The sequence below is a fragment of the Aedes aegypti genome, chromosome 1, assembly GCF_002204515.2.
Source record: "Aedes aegypti strain LVP_AGWG chromosome 1, AaegL5.0 Primary Assembly, whole genome shotgun sequence".
NCBI classification, from domain to species: domain Eukaryota; kingdom Metazoa; phylum Arthropoda; class Insecta; order Diptera; family Culicidae; genus Aedes; species Aedes aegypti.
Window position 1 is genome coordinate 257,212,021 of NC_035107.1, and position 23,256 is coordinate 257,235,276.

The 23,256-nt window shown below is 35.9% G+C and overlaps 2 protein-coding genes across 12 annotated transcripts in view; one reads left to right on the top strand and one right to left on the bottom strand.

Annotated features, from left to right (window-relative positions):
- LOC5567292 (alpha-1,6-mannosyl-glycoprotein 2-beta-N-acetylglucosaminyltransferase) overlaps positions 1-23,256 on the bottom strand; it is a 318,648-nt gene that overhangs the window by 104,057 nt on the left and 191,335 nt on the right. For all 11 annotated transcript variants that reach the window (XM_021837631.1, XM_021837627.1, XM_021837632.1 and 8 more), the window contains one exon: positions 20,673-20,833. In XM_021837631.1, coding sequence (XP_021693323.1) covers positions 20,673-20,833 — 161 coding nt within the window. The remainder of the gene's footprint in view (positions 1-20,672; positions 20,834-23,256) is intronic.
- Positions 1,313-20,666, top strand: LOC110674090. Its single transcript, XM_021837636.1, has 3 exons — positions 1,313-1,821; positions 18,839-18,953; positions 19,599-20,666. Exons 1-3 carry the CDS (start codon positions 1,754-1,756, stop codon positions 20,181-20,183), a joined length of 768 nt encoding a protein of 255 aa, XP_021693328.1. The 5' UTR covers positions 1,313-1,753; the 3' UTR covers positions 20,184-20,666.

Here is a 23,256-nt window from a genome sequence, read left to right on the forward strand (position 1 = left end):
TCAATCGTTTAAAATATACAAATTTAGATATTGCTGTGTGCGTTTGAAATGCAAATATCAAATGCGAGAACACCAAAACGCGGTAAGATATTTCACAAGTAATGCGGTGTGATAGATGGATTTTTCTTTCTAGGTTGGCGGCGATTTCTATAATCGTTGCTAGGAGTCCTTCGATTGATTTGTTTTACCGCATTTGGAGGACGTTTAGTCAAGATTTGCATCCCAAATGCAAACAGCAATATTAACGTTCAAGAATCCGTCATCGTAATCATCAAAAATTCAATAACAATTCTTGATCAAAACCTAATTTTTTTCGACAACTTTCATTGTTTCGAACGAAAAAAGTGGTCTTCTGAAATTGATGATATATCCTGCCTCCTTAAGGTGAATCTCGGAATCCAAAGATGGTCGGCATCATGGCCTACTTATGTCCCTACTCACGTTTTCAAAGCACTAAACTGGAGAAATAGTTGGCAAACGTTTCTGATCTTCTTATTTTAAGCTTTCTGCCAGTGGACAAAGCTAAAATAAAAATCGCACTGTTGTTGGATGCTTTCTTTGCGAGATTTGTGCCTTTGAAGTTTTAGTAGAATCTTAGAAGTTGATTCCAAAATGTTTCACCTTGAGGCAATGTAGGCCGTCATTGAAATGTGTACGGGACCTTAATGATTGTTGCTTATTCATACCTGGGAGGGAGAAACCAATACAAAATTTCTGTACGTCATAATGAGCCGAGATTCCGCTGTCACGAACTGTCACTGTGAGCCCAGATCTCAAACATTGGACTAACATGAAAAAAGCGCGTAACTGATTAAAACACATTTTCGTATTTCTTCAAAAGTGATAAAAATCGAATGAAAATCAATTCATGCACATAATGTAAGTAATGTCACGTGAGCACCATTTAATCTGATTGAACATAAAGCATTGAAAAACGCATCGTTCTACTTTTTCCAATGAAAATTAATATTTAGTGCATAGAAAATGTGGCCCTTTTTTCATGTTTGTCAGGAAAGATCGAAGGTGCACAACAAATCGAAACTACCGATTTTCTCGAAACCTGCCTTGATTGTTGTTGGCAAGCTGGAGTTATCTTGCAGTTCAAAATAACGTTGTCTTATATTTCGTAAGTAGTATCGGTGCCTCCCTCCCAGATTCATACCATGGTTTCAAATTGGTGAAAATCAGTTGGTTTTACACTGACATTGCTGAAAAAGTATCAGCAAACTTTTTGCATGTTGGCGGTTACAGTGATAATTTTTCGAATCAATAATAACTTTGTGGACTGAGCTTTATTATTTCGGAATTGCGAGCTGCATTGCCGTTATGACCGTTAACATTAATGACGGGCTACTTAGCCCCAAAGCGTAATAAAATTTGTACCTATCATACTTACAAAATGAGCTCTTTCAATTAAGCTACAAACAACTGTAACATTTAAATCATTTGGATTGTTTTGGCGCTTAGGGTTCATTTTTTCCCACTGTACCGTTACGAAAAAAAAACTGGGCAGAAAAATGTAGAACAGCAGCACCGGTGGGTTCCTATTCCATTCTGCGGGGGAAAAACTGTTGCGGAAAATCGTTCACCATTCGTCAACGGGCTGTTAGCTCACGCGGATTAATTCCAGGCACAGAACAGGCGAAACAGCAGCAGCACTTTCACCAGTTTGGAGCAACGATTTGTACACGGCCGACGTTTTGTGATTAACGGAGTGAATTATTAAAAGTGTCAGGATTTACGACCGAACCGGATGGATGTGATACAGTTTAAACTGCCGAATGGGTTTCAGCCCAAATCGAAGGTGCACCGGAGACGGAAGTGAGTGTGAATTGGGGAGCGGCTATTGAAGGATGCGTTAGAACATGTACCGCTGTCATTGGTGTGAAATTAATGGGTGGTGATTTTGGACGCTAATAGCTTTTATCCTGCCAAAGAAGATTATGGCTGGCGATGCGTGCTCTCGGAGTCGATGGAAATTTGGCAATGAAGCCATTAATATGTTGGATAAATTGTGGCTGAAAACAGAGCTTTTTTAATATATTTGGGATCCTAAGAAAAAGTAGAAAAGGATCTTTTCAAGTTGCAATTGAATTTATGTAACATTTGATTGAATGTGAACAAAGAGAAATACCCTGAAGAGCACTCATCAAATAAAATTCTACCGTTGGATTTGCTTTGCAAATTGTTGCTGAGCGATGTTATGCATTGACAAAAAATTGACTTATTGTGAGTCAATTTTCGGAAATCATTTTGAAGCAAATCAATTGGCTACTCAGTGCATTGAAAAGGTAAATAGGTTGCCATGAAGGTATATTTACCATGCTGTGTTTCAACAGAAACACCCAAAGTTCCAAAAACTTTTGTTTCAAACTGCGAGTGGATGTTTTTTACGAAATGGATGTTTTTTACGAAACTCCACCACATGCTTCATCCAGGCGATAGTTACGATAAACAAAAAAGTTTGGATCTTTTTTGAGTTCAAATCTCGGTTTCAAAAAATTTTCAGTAATAATTGCTGTATGTATGTTATTAGCTGTTAGAAAATTAAACAGCTCGTCCTCTTCACCATTCAAAGAACAATCATTTGATTTTCAGATCCCAAAGATTGTCATAAGCAAAATCCAACGCACAATTATAAACTTCCTCATTCGAAATGAGTTTCTGTGCAGTGTAATATAATTTAAAAGACGTAGCTGATTAACCTTCCAGAATCGAACCAAGCGATCCTTCATGGATTCTTCATAGATCGCAGAAAACAAACTCAATAACATTTTTCAAAATTGTCTGGTCATCGTGAGTAGTGTTAACGGCATCATTCAAAATACTTGGAGTGTCAATGGATAATGAATATATGAATAAATGATAAATTAAATTTGATCGCAACTAAATCGGTATAAAATACCTACCTAGTTGATCAGAGGTTCTTAAAACACAAAGTCTGCTTAGTTACAATACAATGGTTGGCAGTAGATATAACGATGAACAACTACGGATTCCTCATCTGGCATATGCCAATTCATCAAATAATGACTCATGCTTTTCGAAATGGGCAATGAATGGGGTAATGAACATTAGCATGACTGCCTACAATAAAAGATGGTACACAAATTATGTCAAGCTAAATTTCAAATTTTTTGACCATCTACCCCCCCCCCCTTCGTCACGTTTTTTGCATGAGTCCTCCGAAATTTTTGTAAGGCTTGTCACGCTTAGCTTGACCCACTCCCCCTGCTTTTTAATACGTCCCTCCCCTCCCCCTGCTTTTTAATACGCAAAATACAAAAGCTCGTTTGAAATAATCTGTCGGGGCGTGTGGTAAATTAACCACAAAATTACTCTAGAATCACGGTAGAAATATTCCTGAGCTTATTAACTGTCCATGTTCGAAATGTAAATTCACGAACTATTTTTGCATTCCAACAATTCAAAGTTGGAAATAACATGGTTCATCACATTTTCCCAACACACACGATTGCACGGAAGTCGGAGTTCAATTTCCAACTATAAACGTAGGAACACCATCATTATGCACAACAACCCAGCGTGGGAGGATATGGAGAATTGAAACTTTACTGCTGAGCATCCGTAGTCAGGCAGGAGCTACAAGTAGCGCACTTTGGCTCGGATGGCAAGACCGTTCCGGGAGGTCGTGAGAAGAATGTTTACTGTCGATTACACTGTGCGAAATAATTATAGGGACAGTCAACAGTTTGACGAACTCTGAGTAAAACAGTAGGGCAATATTTTCTGCAATTGGATGCAATATGGCTTTTTTTGAAAGATATCAGACAGGAATTGCATCTTCCAGTATCGAAACGTCGATCTTAGCAAATATTGAGCACATGCTGGTCAAGATTGTCACAGAATCCGTAGCAGGATTTCACAAAATCTTAGCCATCCATTCCAATCCTTGGCATTATACTAGGAAAAATTTTGGCATGACAATATTCTAGAACAAGAATTTTGAATGAGTCTTATTAAAGTTCTGACAGAATTCTAAGGACAATTTTCTTGGAATCTTGTGTAGGATTCTCACAAAATCGGGAACTTTATCTAGGAGTACCCTAAGCTGAATATCCAAGAAATATTAGAAAAGATTCTGACAAAATCCTATTAAAAATTGAATTCAGAATTCTTCAAATGATTTCGATAGAATCAGGGCATAACTTTCAAAAGAATTCGGGCTTACTTTTTACCAAATCTTGAGTACAATTCTAACAGTAAATTTGGCAAAATTATCAAGCGAATGTCTATGTACAATCTCTGTTAAGGAAATTATTATCGCCTTATCTAATTTAACTAGAAAATTTCGAAATCATCTGCTCTATGCTGTAGAAATTTTGATTACAAACTTGAAAAACGAGATGCTAGTCTTTCGAATCGTGTCCTTATATTCATTTCGCGCAGTGCATGTGAGGATGCTTGCATAGGAGACGCTGGCGCAAACACGCCCACCAGCGAGCATCTGTAAAATCTACATTCGAGTAATGTTAATGAAGTTCGGATGGTTTACGTCTTACGTCTACTCAGCACTGCTGACTGGTGAATCAATTCAGAGAATTTGTGCATTTTACACCTCCCTCCTTGAAGCGGAAGTCCCCGACGGTGGTTGGTTGCGGAAGGGTCATAGTTCGAAAAGTCAATTTAATTTCCTAGCACTCTTGCACTTCCGGCATTATGCAGGCTGCTAGTTGCACTAGCACTAATATAGCTACACGGCCATGAATCCGAAGGCATCCTGGCTCGATGTTGAATTATGTGGCGTTGCTGTGTGCCACTATTGTACGTGAATCAGGTGCACGCCAACACACCACGTCAGCATCACCATCCTTGAAAAACCGGAGAGGTAACGATACCGGAGCCAAGCCAAGCGAGAAAAGTTTTTCGATTTATGTTTCGATATTAATTTTTAATGAAAATTAGATTCAACTCCGGTGAACCGAGCGAGCGGATATGCTGGATGCAGTGCTTCCAGCGTATCCTCGGAGACTGCTGCACTAGGGTGGCCCAAAAAAACTTAAAGATGTTTAATTACAACCTCACCCCTTTAAGTGTGTTCATTTGGATTCTCAGGAGCTACTGTGATGAATAATTTTTGGAGTCCAACTACAAACTAGACTTCGGCCGATGATCTTATCAGAAATCATTCGAAAATGTTATCAACAGTCCGCAATGGATCTTGCGAGGCATCTTGAATTGAATTCATCCAGCAATACTTTGAAGATTCGTCATGCAATCCGATAATGAATACGTCCACAAATTTGCCAGGAGTTCCTTCTGAGATTCCTTTATTTTTCCACTTTATGCTATTCTTCAGAACCTGAAGTTCAGATTCTCCGAGGGATTATTTCAATAACAATTCCAATAATAAAATATAGAAATGGATCCTACGAGTAGTGTGAATTTCTCCATCGAGTCTTCAGCAATTTCTCAAGATAGTAATAATTAATCTATGGAATCTCGACAAAACTTTTTTTTACTATCAATTTTATCATGAATTGTTTCAGCAATTTCAGCAAAGAATTTACTGGAAAGTTTCAAGGGATTCTTCAAGTATCATTCCAAGAAGCCTTCGAGAATTATTCTACATATATTTTAGAAAATTTCTTCGAACATTCCCTCTTGAACTTGATTGAACGTTATAGTAATAAGGTACCCCGGGGCAAGTGAGAATACGGGGTAAGTGGGACATTCCGTCATAGCTCGTTTAGGACAAGTTTTTCAAGGGGATATTCTTCTAGAAAGTTTAAGATACAATGACAAGGAAAGTATTTAGTACAAAATATATTGTTTTTTTTTAATACCTTGTGCTCCATGTAACAGTTGTCAACTTAGCACAATTTTCAACTTGCATGATAAATGTTGACACGTTTCTCGTTCTGCATTGGCATGCAAAAAATAAGTGTGCTGTAAATAAAATTACCATCGGTAAGCTAACTTTAAGGTGATTATAAATCGAAGTCAAATTTCGAATTTTCAAGAGCACAAGACAGGAGAATCTGACAACAGTGCGCGTTGAAAATCAATCAAATTTCTTGCTTGCTGGTGGTGACCGATGGGATAAATTTTCAACGCAGAGCGCTGTTTGGTTAGCAAGTCTTGTGCTCTTGAAAATTTGAGGTGTGGCTTCGTTCTATAATCACCTTAAGTTTTGTTACAAGCTGCGTACGATAAACAGATATTTTGTTTTCATTTCATATGACAATTTCTATAGTATCACTTACCCCAAAATATCTTTATACCCGGGGTAAGTGGGACCTATCGAAACAAGCACCAGAATCAAAACTTTTCCTACACGTTTCAAACCTTTTCCTAGCAAGTAGCACTAAAACATTCAAACGACTGAAAATCAATCTTATATTACATAATAGCTGAATTGGGAGAAAAAATGACTAATTTTTATAAAAAGTTTTTTTTTCTATTTTTATTTTTGAAATATGAATTTAAAATTGAACGAAGACAGAGATAACATTTAAAATACATTATGAGAACGATTACTATACTATTTTTATTGAACTTTATTTGATATTTCTATCAAATTCAGTAGTTGCGGAAAATATTTCCATACCATTAAGTGGTTTTCCGCCATGCATAACAGGAGTAACAAATAATAATAAAGTATTTAAAAATTCGTCAATTATTGAAAGCTTACGTGCTACATTTCGATTGATAACTTATAAATGATATATTTTGAACATGTTTTATACCTCTTCACGCTTCACGCTTCTTCCTAAAACGTTACGTATTTTATGGTTGATCCCTTATGTACATCAAATATGTTCTCAAAATTGAAAATCTATGATTTATCAATTCTATTAATGCAACGGTTGACTTACTGATGTGGTTTGACGCATGAAACTGGATGTGTCCCACTTGCCCTTTTTAGCGAGGTAACTGCGTCTAATGGCTTATTGTCCATCTTTCTTCTAAGGGTTTCACAGTTTCGAAATAATTCGATCAAATTCATGCACACACCAGCAAATATGTTGCCAAAATATGACCGTGTTGTTGGATTTGCAAAATATTGACATTTTTAAATAACATTGAACAATCTGTTTGAACAACCGTTTTTTTATGTCCCACTTGCCCCGGAGTACCTTAATATTTTTCAGGAATCACTCCAAGAACTTTTTTATTTTGTTTTTAAGAAATTAGTTTTTTTTTTGTTTTCAGATACGATATATCAAACTTTAAGAAATTGTGCTAATATAGTGCTGTTAACCAGTTGATATGCCCTTAATTAGCCTATTATAGCCCTTCAAGGCCTGAAAGGCGAATTAGCGGGCTAGGGATTACTTGGGTCATGATTCCAGAGCACTTTGAGGGGCTGTAACTTTTTGATAGCAGGTTGATTTGTGAATTTTTTTTCACACGTTATTGTGTTTCCAAACAAACAACTCATTGTTCCGCACATGATTTTTTTTCAAATATCTTGAAAAATATTTTTCTAGAATAATTTTTTTGAAAATAATTCTAGAAAAATTTACGAAATCTGAACATATTCTCAAGTTTTAAACTGATTTGAAACAGAAATTAAGTTAACGATTAATATAAATTCCAACAAACTCCAAAGGTGAGTTGTTCATCGCGGGAGGAGTTATTGTAAAAATAGGTCCAAAAAAACATGAAATTTTGAGACTTTGGATGCATGTTACTCAGAAACAGTTTTAATACTTTCTTCGGAGAAGATTTGCATAGGTAAGGCTACTATGGCTACACATTGATTAGCTGGAATTTTTACCGCATGATGGCACTAGCTCATAAAATGAAGCTTTAGGAAGCAAATAAATTAGTAATTAATCGTCTTACAGGTATATCAAGATTTTGAAGATTAGAAAGGATGATATCTTCAGCAAAGTTGCTCATTGAATCAAGGGCTATGCACTGCATGTCTGTTCAGTTAAAAAAATCTGCTACAAGAAGTAGCACCATTAAGTTTACTTCGAATATTAAAACTTATATATCTCAAGTTGGAGTTATGTTGGAAGGAAGGCAAGTTTATTCGGCAAATGTGTTAATTTGTTCAAAAACTGCATATTGATCAATTAGTTCGATAAAAAGCTGGTGTTTTCGGTAAAATTATTTATTAGATCTTCGGATATATGCTGCATATCTAATATGTTCAACATTATGCCACTAGGAGACACCAGTGTGCATAAAAAAATATAAAACTCATATATCTCAGGATGTAGATCAGATAGCAAACTGGCTGGTGTTTTCGGTGAAATAGTTATTTAGCTTAGTTGCCGAATTTGGAGCTAATCAGACATGCCCTTGGTCTATCGAAACACTAATCTTCTCACTGATTTGCATCGGCAGATATAAAAGTTTATGTACTTACTTGCGCCTTCTTGTGGCAGAATATCAAAATGAACTAGCATAAACACGTAGCTTCCAAAACCAAAAGATTCATTTTGCTGAAAATATTAGATTTCATGCTATTCTGAACCTAGAGTATGAGTTCAAGAAATGTTGTGCTCGCTAGCGCCTCCTAGCGGCATAATGTTGAACATATTAGATATGCAGCATATATCCCAAGATCTAATAAATAATTTTACCGAAAACACCAGCTTTTTATCTGATCTGCATCGGCAAACATTAAACTTTGAACTTTCCTTTGTGCACAAGCACCTCCTAATGGTGGAGTATTGAACTAATCATGCAAACTTTGGCATTACCTAGAAGTCCACAATATCCGCTATAATATATAACTAGAAAGAACAGCCTTTGTTTAAAAGAAGGAAAAACCACTGATGAACGTGTTCATTTGAAATAGCGGTAAGTATTTTTTCCCTTAAATTATCAAATGTTATTTCGGCCTAACGTCATTCGGCCGAACGGCTTTCGGCCTACCGACATTCGGCCTAACGGTCTGCACTTCTGGATAGATGTCCGAAAACGATCAACAAGGAGGGATAAACATTTAATCAGTGTGGAAGCCATTGTCAGCGTAGCGCCTGAGAGTATTAACCCCTCTACCGGCAGCTTCATTTTTTACCGCAGGAAAAAAATTCAAATCGCGATAACTTTTTTGTTTCTCGGTATTTTTGCACCATTTTTTCACAAGTTCTCAAAAAACTCTTCTAGTTTGAGGATCCGTGTCGATATTGATCATTGGTCATCTGGATTCAGAAATATTCCGAAATTCCTTGGGGGACCGACGCTTAATCATAACCCACGTTTATATCTTAGGCTACAGATTTTTTTAACGTATTCAGATATTCACTCTTTGGAACAATACATTAATGAGAGTATGTTGTGAAAACATGAAGCAATTTGAAGCAGCCGTCTTTGAGAAATGAGCATTTATGTTGTTGGTACCAAGCTGATCAAATAAAGATCTTGAAAACTTCAAAAAACCTCATATCGTAATTTTCAGATATCTCTGAGAATTCTTAACCAATTTGTATGATTTTTTCAGAGTAGCTCCTTATTACATGGCATTGTATAGCCCACATTTTACTTTTTCGATAAGTTGACGTAAAACAAAATGGCTGCCTAAGACATTTTGTATGGAAAATGTCGGTCCCCCAAGGAACATTGGAATATCTTTAAAACCAGATCATCAATCATCAATATCGACACGGATCCTCAAACTAGAAGAGTTTTTTGAGAACTTGTGAAAAAATGGTGCAAAAATACCGAGAAACAAAAAAATTATCGCGATTTGAATTTTTTTCTTGCGGTAAAAAATGAAGCTGCCGGTAGAGGGGTTAATACCAATGGTGCTGTTACTGCTTTGCGTTCTGGTCGACTGGCAGAATCCAATAGAAAGTGTTAACAGTTCACATCCCTGGAACTGACTGTTTCAATACAAGAAGATAAAAGAAAGGAAAATTCCTGATTAAATTTATAGCATGACTAACTTGAAGCATGAAGGATATCCCGCTTTTAAAAAACCTAACATATTAAAAAAAAACAAAACTTGAAAGAACATCCTATTAAAGAAAAAAGGCAAATTTCTCTTAAAATACTTGCAGCTTTGTCGTTATCACTTTAGCAACGTGATACTATGGCACAACCTATATTAATTAGAATGGGAAATCTTTGCTAAAAAACATAATTGAAATATGAACACCACCATGTAGTCTTCATATCGGTGAGCACATGTGCAAGAAAGGAAATCTCTCAATCAATAAAAGGCATAAGGTACCGTGGGGTAAGTGAATACAGAAAAATCAATAGTCAACTTCATTGTTATGTACAGCTAACGTGAATAATGTAACTCAAACTTTTTTCTGTGGATAACAAATGAGGGACTAATATACTTCAAATCATTGATTATTTAGATTTTTCTGATTGTTATGTATTGAGTATGAGGGACTTAAAAATTTGCGCAAAATGATCCACTTGCCCCACGATGGTGGGGTAAATGGATCACCAAAAGAAAAAAATCTGTTCTCAAAACAAATGTAATGTAATTATGTATAGTAAGAATGATATTTCTCTCGTTCTTATTATTAGTGCTGAAAATGATACATTTCAATACTTTAAAATTAAAAAGTATCTTTATTTGATCAAAATATATTAAAAAATATGTATACATTAATTTACACTAATTCGCACAACAAAAAAACATTGTAACTAGAATAATTTGAAGAAAATTCATCCATTTATACACATAAGTTATACAGAATCATTGTAGGATTATTCCTAACGATGTTTTCGATGAACACTCGTAGTTTGAAAATATTAGTTGCAATTATTTTTGAATAACAAACTGAAATCTTTTTATTCTATTTATGAATACGTTTGTATCATCTGTCAAGAATAATTTATATGGTCAGATAAGGTACGACAGTATGTTTTCAATTGGAGAATTAGTATATTTAGCACTTTTGCAACTCAGCTTTGATAAACCACGAAAAGTTTTGTGTGAGTTTTGAAATTATTATTATTTCATTTTTTTATACCAGAAAGGTTAAAAAAACTTTTAGGTGGATTAATACAAATTCTCTATGGTCAATTTCACAAATTTAAGCTGGGAATGAAAAAAATAAAGGAAAACAACATTTGCGAATATTAAAACTTATTAAAATTCTCGTAAGCAGTCTGCCAATAAATGATAATAATACATGATCCACTTACCCCACCCCATTAAAAAGTAGTGTACCATTTACAATATATCTGTACGGCATTGTATTGTAAGTGTACCATTTACAATATATCTGTATTTATTTATAAAAATCACATATTTTTCATTGCGATTCATTCAAATAGAACTGAAATGCTCACCATGTGTCGAAAAAACTAATAGAATTCGATTTTAGACAAAGATACAATGGATTTTTGATTGATGGAAAACAATTTTGAAATTAATCAATTTTTGCAACTAACAAGTTTGCTTGTGTTAGTGTGCGTGTACCAGTTTTGCAATAGTATCAGTGTGGACGTAAGAATATAACCTAAAACGAAGCAGAATCTATGACATTTGGTCGAAAGACATTTGGTCGAATGACATTTGGTCCAATGACATTTGGTCGAATGGCATTTGGTCGAAAGTACATTTGGTCGAACGGACATTTCGTCGAATGGACATTTGGTCGAAAAGGTTTAATTGCAACAGAAAGCATAACAAATTTCGAGAGTAGCATTTTGTCGTTAATACAAGAGTGGTTGAATAATCGAAAAAGCATTATCCATTTTACCAATAATCTCCATGCGATTAGCAACATTTTGTTATTCAATTTGATGGACGCTCTCCCAACATATTGATCATATGTTCTGCGATTCGAGATAAGCTTATCATAGATGGAAGTCTCAGTCAACTCGTCTTTACTTACCCGATACACAGAATTAGCATAATATTCAATTTTCTACAACAAACTCTGTTTTTCACCCGATGTCATAAACACTGCCAGCAAAGCCATATGTTTGTTTTTGGAATGTTATTAAGCTGGAAGTCATAATAAGCCAATTGACCATAAGTAGAGTTACCGACACCTAACATTCACTTCGTCCTGAAGGATTTTCTAAAGCAATTTTTTCCTGCCGTTTTAATTCTGATTGCCGCATTCAACAATCTTACCCACGTCCGTAAGCTGCAATTCATTTCTCTGAATTCGTCCATCAAATGAAGATCAGCAGATAATTTCGAAGAACCACGACATTTCAAAAGAATAATAAATCATGAAAACATTATGTTCACATCATTGAGTAATAAAATAAAAACTTGATGAGCAGCCGAAGAATGATGATATTTTCAAAGATTAATAAAATCACTAGAGCTAAATATTTCAGTCAATGTAAAAAAACTACGTCTAAAAACTTCATGTGCATAATTATCGAAATCCTAGATTTTGGCATAACATCAAATAACAAATCAAAAGATGGATTAAATTTAAAATTAAGACAACATGAAATGTTATTCGAAAACAGTTAATGAAATCTGAATGATTATTCCAAAGAACACGTTATCTTGCCAACTTCGTAAAACTTAGAAAACAATAATCAATTTTACCAAATTATCTTCCAACGAAGCAGTTCAAAATAAGCTTTCAACCATTTTTCCGTTCAACTAACCGTCATTCGACCAAAATAAATGTTCCAAAGCAATTCGACCAAATGTCCTTTCGACCAAATGTACTTGCGACCAAATGTCATTCGACCAAACGTCATTCGACCAAATGTCATTCGACGAAATGTCCTAAAGCCAACGAAGGAATGGTGCGTAACAGGGTGTCTACTACCTGGAAAAACCTGGAAAACCTGGAATTATCAGGGAATTTTATTCAACCTGGAAAAAACCTGGAATTCTCAGGGAATTATGACAACACTCAGGGAAATTATTTTAAAGTAGTAGTACATGGTAGCATATGGTAGAAAATGTCGTTTTTGTGGCACAAAATCTTTTCAATCAAAAATTTTTCAGCTGCGCTGCTATCAAAACGCTAGTTGACATGTTCAATCCTTTTAACGATTTTCATTTATTCAGCTTAAAACATGTTAAGACAAGGAATCAGAACTTATGATTGCCATGTTGATATAGGCAAGTAAAGTTCGAGTTGGGTGTCGTTCATGAGCATATGAAACATAGGTGTAAACATTCCAAATTTTCTTCCTAATTCTTCTGGAATACTTCCAAGAATGCTACCAGCGATTTTTCAATGGATGGTTAAAAGAATTTCTTCAGAACATGGTTCAGAAAATCCTAGAGACATCCATGGCTTCCACAAACGTTTATTCCAGCATTAAAAAAACTGCAGTAATATCCACTGAGATAACTCTTTTTATTCAAGAGTTTTTGTAAAAAATCGTTTTGACATTTTTCCAAGAAACCCTTTATTTTAATTTGGATTTTTAATTCATCAACGATTACTCTCTGGAATCGATGGAATGTATTATAAACTTATCCAAGGATTCATCGATAAATTTGACCTGGGATTCCTCATTAAGTTCCTCCAGAACTTTCTAACGGCATTTCTCCAGGATTTCATCAAAATATTACTGCTCCGGTTCAAATATTTCTCAAAAGAAAAAAAAATGCAATTAAAATTTCCAAATTTCCCAGGGGTTTTTGAAAACTTTATTCAATATCCTACATAAATAATACTATTGCAATTATTACAGTTATTGCTCCAAATATTCATTGATAGTTTTTCAGGGATTCAGTCTGAATTGCATCGAAGAATTTCTACAAAAAGTCTTGTAGGACATTATTCAGAGATTGAAATTGTTTTCAGGTATCTTAGCAATTTATCAAGAAAATTCCAAGAAAAATTTTATCTACAATATAGAAGTTCTTTCCGAGATCCTTGTAGAAATTCATCAAGGCATGCTTAGAACTCACACAAGTTTCAACAGAGGTTTCTTTAGAATGTTTTTTTTTCTAAATCTCTCATTTTTAGCAATTTTCTCCAAAACAATCTGAAAAATTTCCTTGACATTTCTCGGGAGACATTCCTGTATAAATGTTAAAAGACTTCCTTGAGTAATTTCCAGAAAAAAGGAGGAATTTCTGAAGGAAATTTGAATTTTCGAAGGTGCTTCAATCGGGGATGTTGGAGGAAATCCTAGGTAAATTAATGAAATATTTTTTTGATAATTTGATGCTTCATTGAAAAATGTCTGAAATGATCTTTGTATGAATTCTTCATGTAATCTCCGAAGTAGTTTCTGTGAAAAACTTCACGATTTTTTTGGAAGAATTACTTAGAAAGTTCGTGAAAAATCTTAAAATAGGCTCCTGAAGAGATCTTCGGAAAAATACGAGAAGAAAATTTACAGTAAATCAAACAGTAATACTTGTAATATCACGAGTAATCCCAAAAGAGTTTTAGATATAGTTTTATGAAAATGACTGTTCAACTTAGGAATCTAACTTCCATGTCGTGATTCCTGTTAGGCTTCTACCGGCAGCTTTACTTTTTACCGCAAAATAAATATTCATATCGTTTTAACTTTTTTGAATTTCAATATTTTTGCACCATTTTTTCACAAATTCTCAAAAAACTCAACAAATCCGTGTCGATATTAGTCATTGGTGATCTGGTTTTAAAGATATTCCGATGTTCCTTGGGGGACGAAATTCTCCATATGATATGTATTTGGCGTATGTATCTATAAAATGTGGACTATATAAAGCCAGGTAATAAGGAGCTACTCTGAAAAAATCATACAAATCAATTTAAAATTCTTGGAGGTATCTGAAAATTACGATATGATGTTGTATGAAGTTTTTAATATCTTTATTTGGTCAGCGTGGTACTAGAAACCTACATGCTCATTATTCAAAGACGGCTGCTCCAAATTGCTTCATTTTCTCCACAACATACTCTCATTAATGTATTGTTCCGAAGAGCGAATATCCGAATACGATTCTAAACACAGATTCTAAAATTAGAAGAGTGTTTTGAGAACTTGTAAAAAAAATGGTGCAAAAATATTGAAAAAAAAGGTTATAACGATTTGAATATTTATTTTGCAGTAGAACAAAATAGATAATTTTACAAGGGAAAAACACTTTGCAAAATATCGTTAGATTCTTTCTTTTTCAAAGATATAAATCTTTCAAAATACATTTTTTAGTCATCTAAAATAAACTATTCGTCAATCATTTATGTATTTGGGGGATTTTTTAAAAACTGGATTTTTCAAGACCTGGAAAAACCTGGAAATATCAGGGAATTTCATTTCTGTAAACGAGTAGACACCCTGAAACATTCAACATATTCAAGTATTTATGCTTAATATTGACAAATGATCCACTTACCCCACTGATACACTTCCCCCACTGTACCTTATTGTTTTAAAAGCGTTCACAATTTCAAAAGCATGGAATTTAGAAAAAACTAGCATTTCGAGTAAAATTATTGCTTTAGAATGCAATCACTACTAACAATTTTGCTCTTTAATAAGTTTATTTAGTAAACTTTTGAACCAATTTTGAACATGCTTTTTATTTAGCTTTTTTGCTGGGAGTAAAAGGATGGTATTTCAGCAAATTTGTCAATAAATTGATAACTCACTAGTGTTACCTATTACTTGCGTCAGAGATTGGTGAAATATTACAAGTGGTTGTGAGGCTCTACCTTCAGTAGAGCAATCAAGGATACTAACATACAATTTGCTCACTAAAATGAGAATTTTTGATATGCAAAAAATAATGTTTAACTTTGAAGAACAGTTTTACTAAGGAGTATTTGGACAAACTAGTGAGCTCTTCAACCTGATTTTTTTTTTCAGATCTTATATTTCCATAATACTGTATATATAGCAGAAACAAAGTGTCCACTTTGTAAATTGAAGAGTCCTTAGTGGCCCTACCTCTGTTGCAAATCTTTACCGAAGAAAGTATAGTCGTATGTAAAACTGCTTCTGAGGTATAAGTGTTCTAAGTTTCGAAGTTCCACATTTTCTGGGCCTTTTATCACACTATTTCCTCCCCGCAATGAACCACACTCTTTTGAATTTCATTATATTTTTTAAGTAAAACTGAATTGAATTTTGTTTCCAAAACAGCAAAAAAATAAAAAAATCGTGAATTTATTACGATTTGGAATTGTGGTCACTATGGGCCTCAAGGCACGCACAATGTAACCAATTTTTTTTTGCACACATAGAATTGTAACCTTCCCTGGAAATGGAAATCACGACTAATTTAAAAGTTTGTTCAGATAAACCTCTGAGGACTCCTCTAAGAACTATTTAGAAATAGAAAAAAAAACAATTTCTCTTCTGATATCAATTTGGAATTAACATCAAACCAGGAATTAAATCTTCAAGCATTGTCTTAAGCAGGGATTACCAAAAAATGAGCCATTTTGAGATATTATCTTAGCAATTCCTCCAGAAATGCTAAATATTCTGGGAAAATTCCTAGACTGATTCTTATTATATGAAGAATTCTGAAAACTTCCTTCTAGAAGTCCTATCAGCATTGCAAGCCTTCTCCAGGTACTTCTATAGGATTCCGTCAGATTTTTTTCCAAGCAGTTTATCGAAAAATTATTCCTGGTGCTGCTAGGAATACTCAGCTGAACTCCTGAAAAAAATACTGTTGGAAGCTCCTGAAGAAATCCGCAACGATGCTTTTATATGAACCTCGGTAAAAATTTTGATGATGCAAGAGTTTATTTTCCCTGAAAGAACGTTGCATATTTAAAAATGAGAGAAATTAATATTTAAAATTCAATGAATAAAAATACATTGTCAATATCCCAAGAAACAATGCTAGATGAAATTTAGAAGATACCCTTAAAACTACTTTGAATTGATTCCCGAATGCATAGATAAATTAAACAGTATTCCAGAAACAACATCCTAGATTCCATAGACTACAATTCCGTAAAGAATTTAAGAGGGAATTTTTGAAAAAATCTGTTGATAAATGAAACGTCTCGTTAGTAGAACTCTTGGAAAACATATTATATCTTTGCAACAAATTTTAATTATGAACTTAATCATTTGTGTTTTTCCCAATTTCACGTTTGATGGAGTATATAACAGGAGGGAAAAAACTAAAAACAAATTCTGGAGAATTCCATAGAGGAAAGCAGCAACATTTTTTGGGGAAACTTTTGAAAGATTTCTCAGCGAAATACTTCAAATAGTATTTTATAGATATCTGCAGAAATGTTGGTGAAATCTATCTTGCAAGTCCTTGAATGAACTGGGTGAAATTTTTATATCTCGTGTCAGTAAAAAAATCGTATCATGTTATAACAGCTGAGCATTGAGTACTCTACTAGCGGTGGATCATTTTGAAATGATGTTCCGAATGTCTTTTTTTTTGTTTGAATCAATCGATCTTTTTGAATCGATGTCAGCAGTACTCCAAGGGCCTTCCTTAGCCGAGTGGTTAGAGCCCGCGACTACAAAGCAAAGCCATGCTGAAGGTGTCTGGTTCGATTCCCGGTCGGTCCAGGATCTTTTCGTGATGGAAATTTCCTTGACTTCCCTGGGCATCATCGAACAAGCCACACGATATACGAATGTGAAAATGGCAACTTTGGCAAAGAAAGCTCTTAGTTAATAACTGTGGAAGTGCTCAAAAGCACACTAAGCTGAGAAGCAGGCTCTGTCCAAGTGAGTACGTAATACCAAGAAGAATTAGAAGAAGAAGAGTACTCAAAATCGAGTGAGTTGATTTTCTTCCTTTGTTTTTTTTTTGTTTCTATTCAATATGGTGAAAATGATTATAATTATTAATAAATTGTTGAACAATAAATTTTAACTTGAATCATCCTTAAAATGTTCAATGGGTGGTTTTAGGTATTTAGAGACAATTCAATCTAAGAGCATATAGTGTTACTTTGACTGGTGGATTTCATATTTTCAAACAAACTTGAAAATTTAATTGACTCAAATACATCGATCTATAGAATTCAATTGAATTAGTGAATCAATTTAGCATATCAAATTTGAATTGGTCCAGTCACATCGATATTTTGTTCGAACGCTTATCTCTACCAATTGATTTTTTGTACTTTTTTCTACCTAGAATTTTCCAATCTGTTAATGCACCTGTTACTCGGAAAACAGATTGAGCTAAGACGTGTTGTAGACTGCTTATTGTTAATGAAAAAAAAGAAGAATGATATCCTTCATAGTTCAAGCTTTCATGTAAAAAGGGTGCAGAGGTTGTGTATAACGATCGTTTTTGAGTTAAATTCGTGAATGAGCACACAAACGAGTTTCAGTTTTCCTGCGCCAAAATAATTTTATCAACTACAGTGCACTCGATGGCCAAAATAATAGTTGGAACAATTTTTCAACGTGCATTTGCTCAATTGTTTTCCCTACAAACTTCAAGCTTCCCTAGCTTCCCCTTAGGCTTGACGGATTCCGATCAAGCTACAACAGTAGTTTTCGAGAGTTCAAAAAAAAAATGGGAGATAATTCTTAAGATTTTGTAGTTTTATCATTATGGGCCACCCTAGTGCTGCTCCCACGTTCAGTTCGGGTACACACCATGAGGATACCAACACGTCACGGATAACGATATTAACTCGGAAAAGTTCTCCACATCAATTATAATTACTGTTCATACCAGTAGGTATATATGGTTGCACCAATTTAACACGTTTCGAAAAACCCAATTCAATTATCGGATTGAACAAGCGCTCAAAACAACTTTCAAATCTGCTCTCCAATGCGCAAATCGCTTTCGGGATGGGGGGGGGGTTAGTTTCACGTCCGTAAAAGTAGTTTCAGTGCATTATTTTTATTAATTTAGATAGCGAAACATGGGTAATTGAAATACAGTTAGGACGAAGTTTCGTTCGTCGCCACAGATAACGGCAACAACAACTACGACACCTGAAGCAATTGAAAGTCATCGCATACATTACGTATTTGGGTACCTACTAACAAAGCGTCGTTTTTACTTCCACAGGATGTCCCGCTGTTTGTGGATCTCGCCGGATACGCTGTTCACGCTGTGTGAGGTTGCCCTCCGGAAGCTACTGTTGTCCGTTGTTCCGCGGCGGAAGTTCTGGGCCACCGTTATTGTGAGTATGTGCATTATTGCTCATTATGGCGCAAGGCGAGAGGATGGTGGTGGGGATGTTTGACAACATTTTAGAATTACTTGTTCACCGTAGAATACAAGGCAAATCATAGTAATCAGAATATTATTTTGTGCAACCTTCATTTGATTCATAAACCTCAATCTTTACATAGCGCAAGGTTTCAGTAGTTTTTGTTCTAGAGATTTCTGAAAACGCTTAAAATTTTGAATATGCGACTCCCTGTTTGTCTGACTAAAGGTTATATCCCGTAAAGTCCATTAAATAAAAATAATAAAAAAAATAGAATGTCACAAATTATCAAAAATATAAATTCAAAAGTTTTACTGTTTGGCTCATATTCCAAACAGAATAAACTCAGCAAAGTGAAAATAGGAAATCTCGGTAAAATGTTTCAAATAAATCACATAAAAATAAATCTGAGAATTCGGAATTTGAGTCTGTTCCGACTGGGAGACAACTTGAACTAAGAACATGCAAAAATTCAGCCACATCCTGCTGGGTAAACATTGTTGTCAAACATCCATATCACTCACTTCCAGCCACTTAATTTAATAACAATGTTGTCCGCCATATGCGATTGTTCTCTCCCCCGAACTGCATGCCAACACATTTAACATTTCACAGTCTCTGCTGCCACGTGAAAGCGCTCGCAGTACCGTTTGGCATCAGGTGCAGTGTCCGTGGGAGTTCAACCGACATCAGCGCACCATCGTCAACTACGCCAACCACTGGACGCTCCTGTCGGGCACCGTTCAACATCGGAACCCCTCAGCATCGAATATTCGCATCGGTTCGCTGGTCCGGAATAGAATCACCCAACTGCTACTCGACTTGGACTACTGCAGCAGCAGCGGAAGCGACGGTGGCATGCCGCACCAGCAACCGGCACGGTTCGGGTCACCCATGCAGGATCCCTTCGAACAAGCCGAGGAAGAACTCAGCGAGCAGTTTGTGGCACGTTCAGTGGCGGCAAACATGGAAACGTCCACGGTCGAACTGCATCCGGAGGGCTCCCGGTGCAATTGCTGCAGCCACTGCGGACACCGTAGCGATTGCAAAGTGGCACTTGCTCCCAGCTGTGTCGCACTGTTGAGCAAGGAACAGGCCGTCCAGCAGCTGATAGTCATGGGACAGAGTACGATACGCAGCAGTTGTCGTGTACAAATTAACGATTCCGATCCCTGCGGCTGCTGTCAGGCGAGAATGTAATCTTTCACCGACCTTCGACCGACGCAGGGTTTGACCACGAGAATAGAGCCACCATGGGCGTAGCGAAGTAACATTTTAGGGTTTATCAATTACTATCAACTGTTGTTACCGCCATAATGTTAAAACTCTGTTTAGAATTAGTCTTAACAACCTTTTTAAACCTTTAATAAAGCTCCATTAGGTACGAAGAGTCCCACACTACAAGAAACTTAGCGAATTTGAAGTGATTGTTAAATGAGTGGTTGATTGAAATTTATTTAGTGTTACGTCTGTTGTCTGTGACTTTAAGTTTAGAAAACCTACCAAGAAGAGTTTCTAGAATTATTATTTCGTGGAAAATTGTTTTATAATGCCTTTGAGGTAGTTAACCCCTTCCTTCTGGCTACGCCAATGAGAGATCCTGCTGAGTCAACGGGATATAGCCAACCCCGCCACAGATATGCCTCGTAATCGTAAACGTGTTGTTACACGGACGGATGAAGTACTCACCTGCACTACTATTATCACAGAATCATTTTGTAGCGGACCGAAGATGTCCTCGTTCAGGATCGTCTGCAGTTCGTTGTAGCGATTTATCATGCGAAGGATTTCGCTGATGTTGGCCGCCCGCTGTGCGCTGTCACCCGGTCCGGTGTGGGTGCCATTTTGAACTGTGGGGCGAAACCAAGCAAGACGGATTGTTAGGAAGTTTAGAAAAGTTGTACGGAAAGGTCTTGGGGATGGATGGTTTGCTAGGATAGGAGCACGGCAAGGTTGCTGTCTAGCAAATTGGAGGTCGCAAGGAAATAGAAAAGTTGGTAATTGGATTTGTTTCGTTTGCTACTTGTTGTTGACGATTATCGAACTTATTTTTGCATAATAAAACAGTTTGATCATTGAATATCGGTCGAATTGCGTGTTTTATTGGGACGGGCACTGTAGATGACAATGAAGAGATACGCTTCGTTAGTGACATTGAACTTGTCGGAAAGAGATCAGCTTTCACAAGAGAATTCTTATTTGGAATCACGAGTTGAATGTAGAGGATAGATTATGGAAGAAACAAGAATTGAGTTACAAATGCACCATTTGGGGATAGTGGTTGTGTTACTTTATCCCAAACACCAATTCCTCAAATGATTCTTTTCCCCGAATGATCCTTTTACCCGAAAATTGTTACAGTTGAATAAGGAGAAGAATGGTCTTCAGTGGCAGGATGGTGAAATAGAAAGAACTATAAACAATCAAAAGAAAGAGATATTGGTCATATCCGGAAGCAGTGTGATATATGCAGAGTCCACAACACCGTGGAACATTTTATATGTAACTGTTCGTCAACGGAACATCTGAGGCAGCAGTATGGTATATCATGTATTAGAATGGCATTACAGAACGAACGTGATAGTGAAACTGCAATCCTAAGGTTCCTTAAAGACGCGGGAATGTATGAAGCAATTTAAAACTAACATCTTCCTTCGAACACGAAAACTGGCTCAACGAATGAAAGGGAGAATCTAAATAGACATGATAATGTTGATGCACAAGAAAATACTGATAAATGGTGTTTGAAACATTGTTACGTATATATGAACGAGATTGAGTGGCGAACTCGCCCAGGGCGAAAAGCCACTATAATAAAGATAAAAAATGGCCATATTGCCAATAATGCTAAGGAAAGAGAAACTTGAAAATTGGGATAAGTACTTATCAGATTATTGATTCATTCACCCACCTTGAATAGTATGAATTTATGACAATTATGCTTGACAAAAACTTTTCGGGGAAATGGTATATTCAGAGAAACGGGATATTTGGAAAACCGACATTTGAGCAAAAGTAGAACAACCGATGGCGAAGATCTCCAAATAACATTTCCCCGAATGTCATTCCCCCCTGAACGCCAATTCCCCGAATGTCCCTTTTCTCCGAAAGATCCATTTCCCCGAATGACCCGTTTTCCAAAAAAAACGATGCAGTTCAAAGGTGCAAGAATAGTTTTCATTGACAGGGTGATGAACTGTAAAAAAACTATAAGCAATTAAAAGTAAGATATCGACTATAAAATAAAGAAGAAGGCATATCAGATGGCCGGTTTGTCACCTCCCTGAAATATATGAAGTCAAAACAATTATAATTGCCAAAAACTTTTCGGGGAAATGGTCCATTCATTGAAACGGGGTGTTCGAGAAACTGACATTCGAGCGAGTGGCGTTCGAGGAAACAATATTCGGGGAAAAGTAGCACAGCCGTCGTATTCGTCATTCGTAGCAGGTTCAGGGGCCCTGGAATATCCGACTTTGGGAAACTCGTTTTATGGTAGACCTACCCATTTAATTTTGAATGCCGAATCTAGGCTCATTTTAATCGAGATTCACACAGCCGTATAGTCGGCAAATAAATTTCATGGGATCTAGGAAATAAAAGCCGAGTATCCGTAAAAGGTGCTTCGTTGCTAAGCAACTGGACAATTTGTTAGCTGAATCTCGGTTAAAATTGGAAAACCTAGATTGGCACAGCCGATCCAAATCCAATTCAAATCCAATCCAAATCCAATCCAAATCCAATCCAAATCCAATCCAAATCCAATTCAAATCCAATCCAAATCCAATCCAAATCCAATCCAAATCCAATCCAAATCCAATCCAAATCCAATCCAAATCCAATCCAAATCCAATCCAAATCCAATCCAAATCCAATCCAAATCCAATCCAAATCCAATCCAAATCCAATCCAAATCCAATCCAAATCCAATCCAAATCCAATCCAAATCCAATCCAAATCCAATCCAAATCCAATCCAAATCCAATCCAAATCCAATCCAATCCAAATCCAATCCAAATCCAATCCAAATCCAATCCAAATCCAATCCAAATCCAATCCAAATCCAATCCAAATCCAATCCAAATCCAATCCAAATCCAATCCAAATCCAATCCAAATCCAATCCAAATCCAATCCAAATCCAATCCAAATCCAATCCAAATCCAATCCAAATCCAATCCAAATCCAATCCAAATCCAATCCAAATCCAATCCAAATCCAATCCAAATCCAATCCAAATCCAATCCAATCATCCAAATCCAATCAAATTCCAA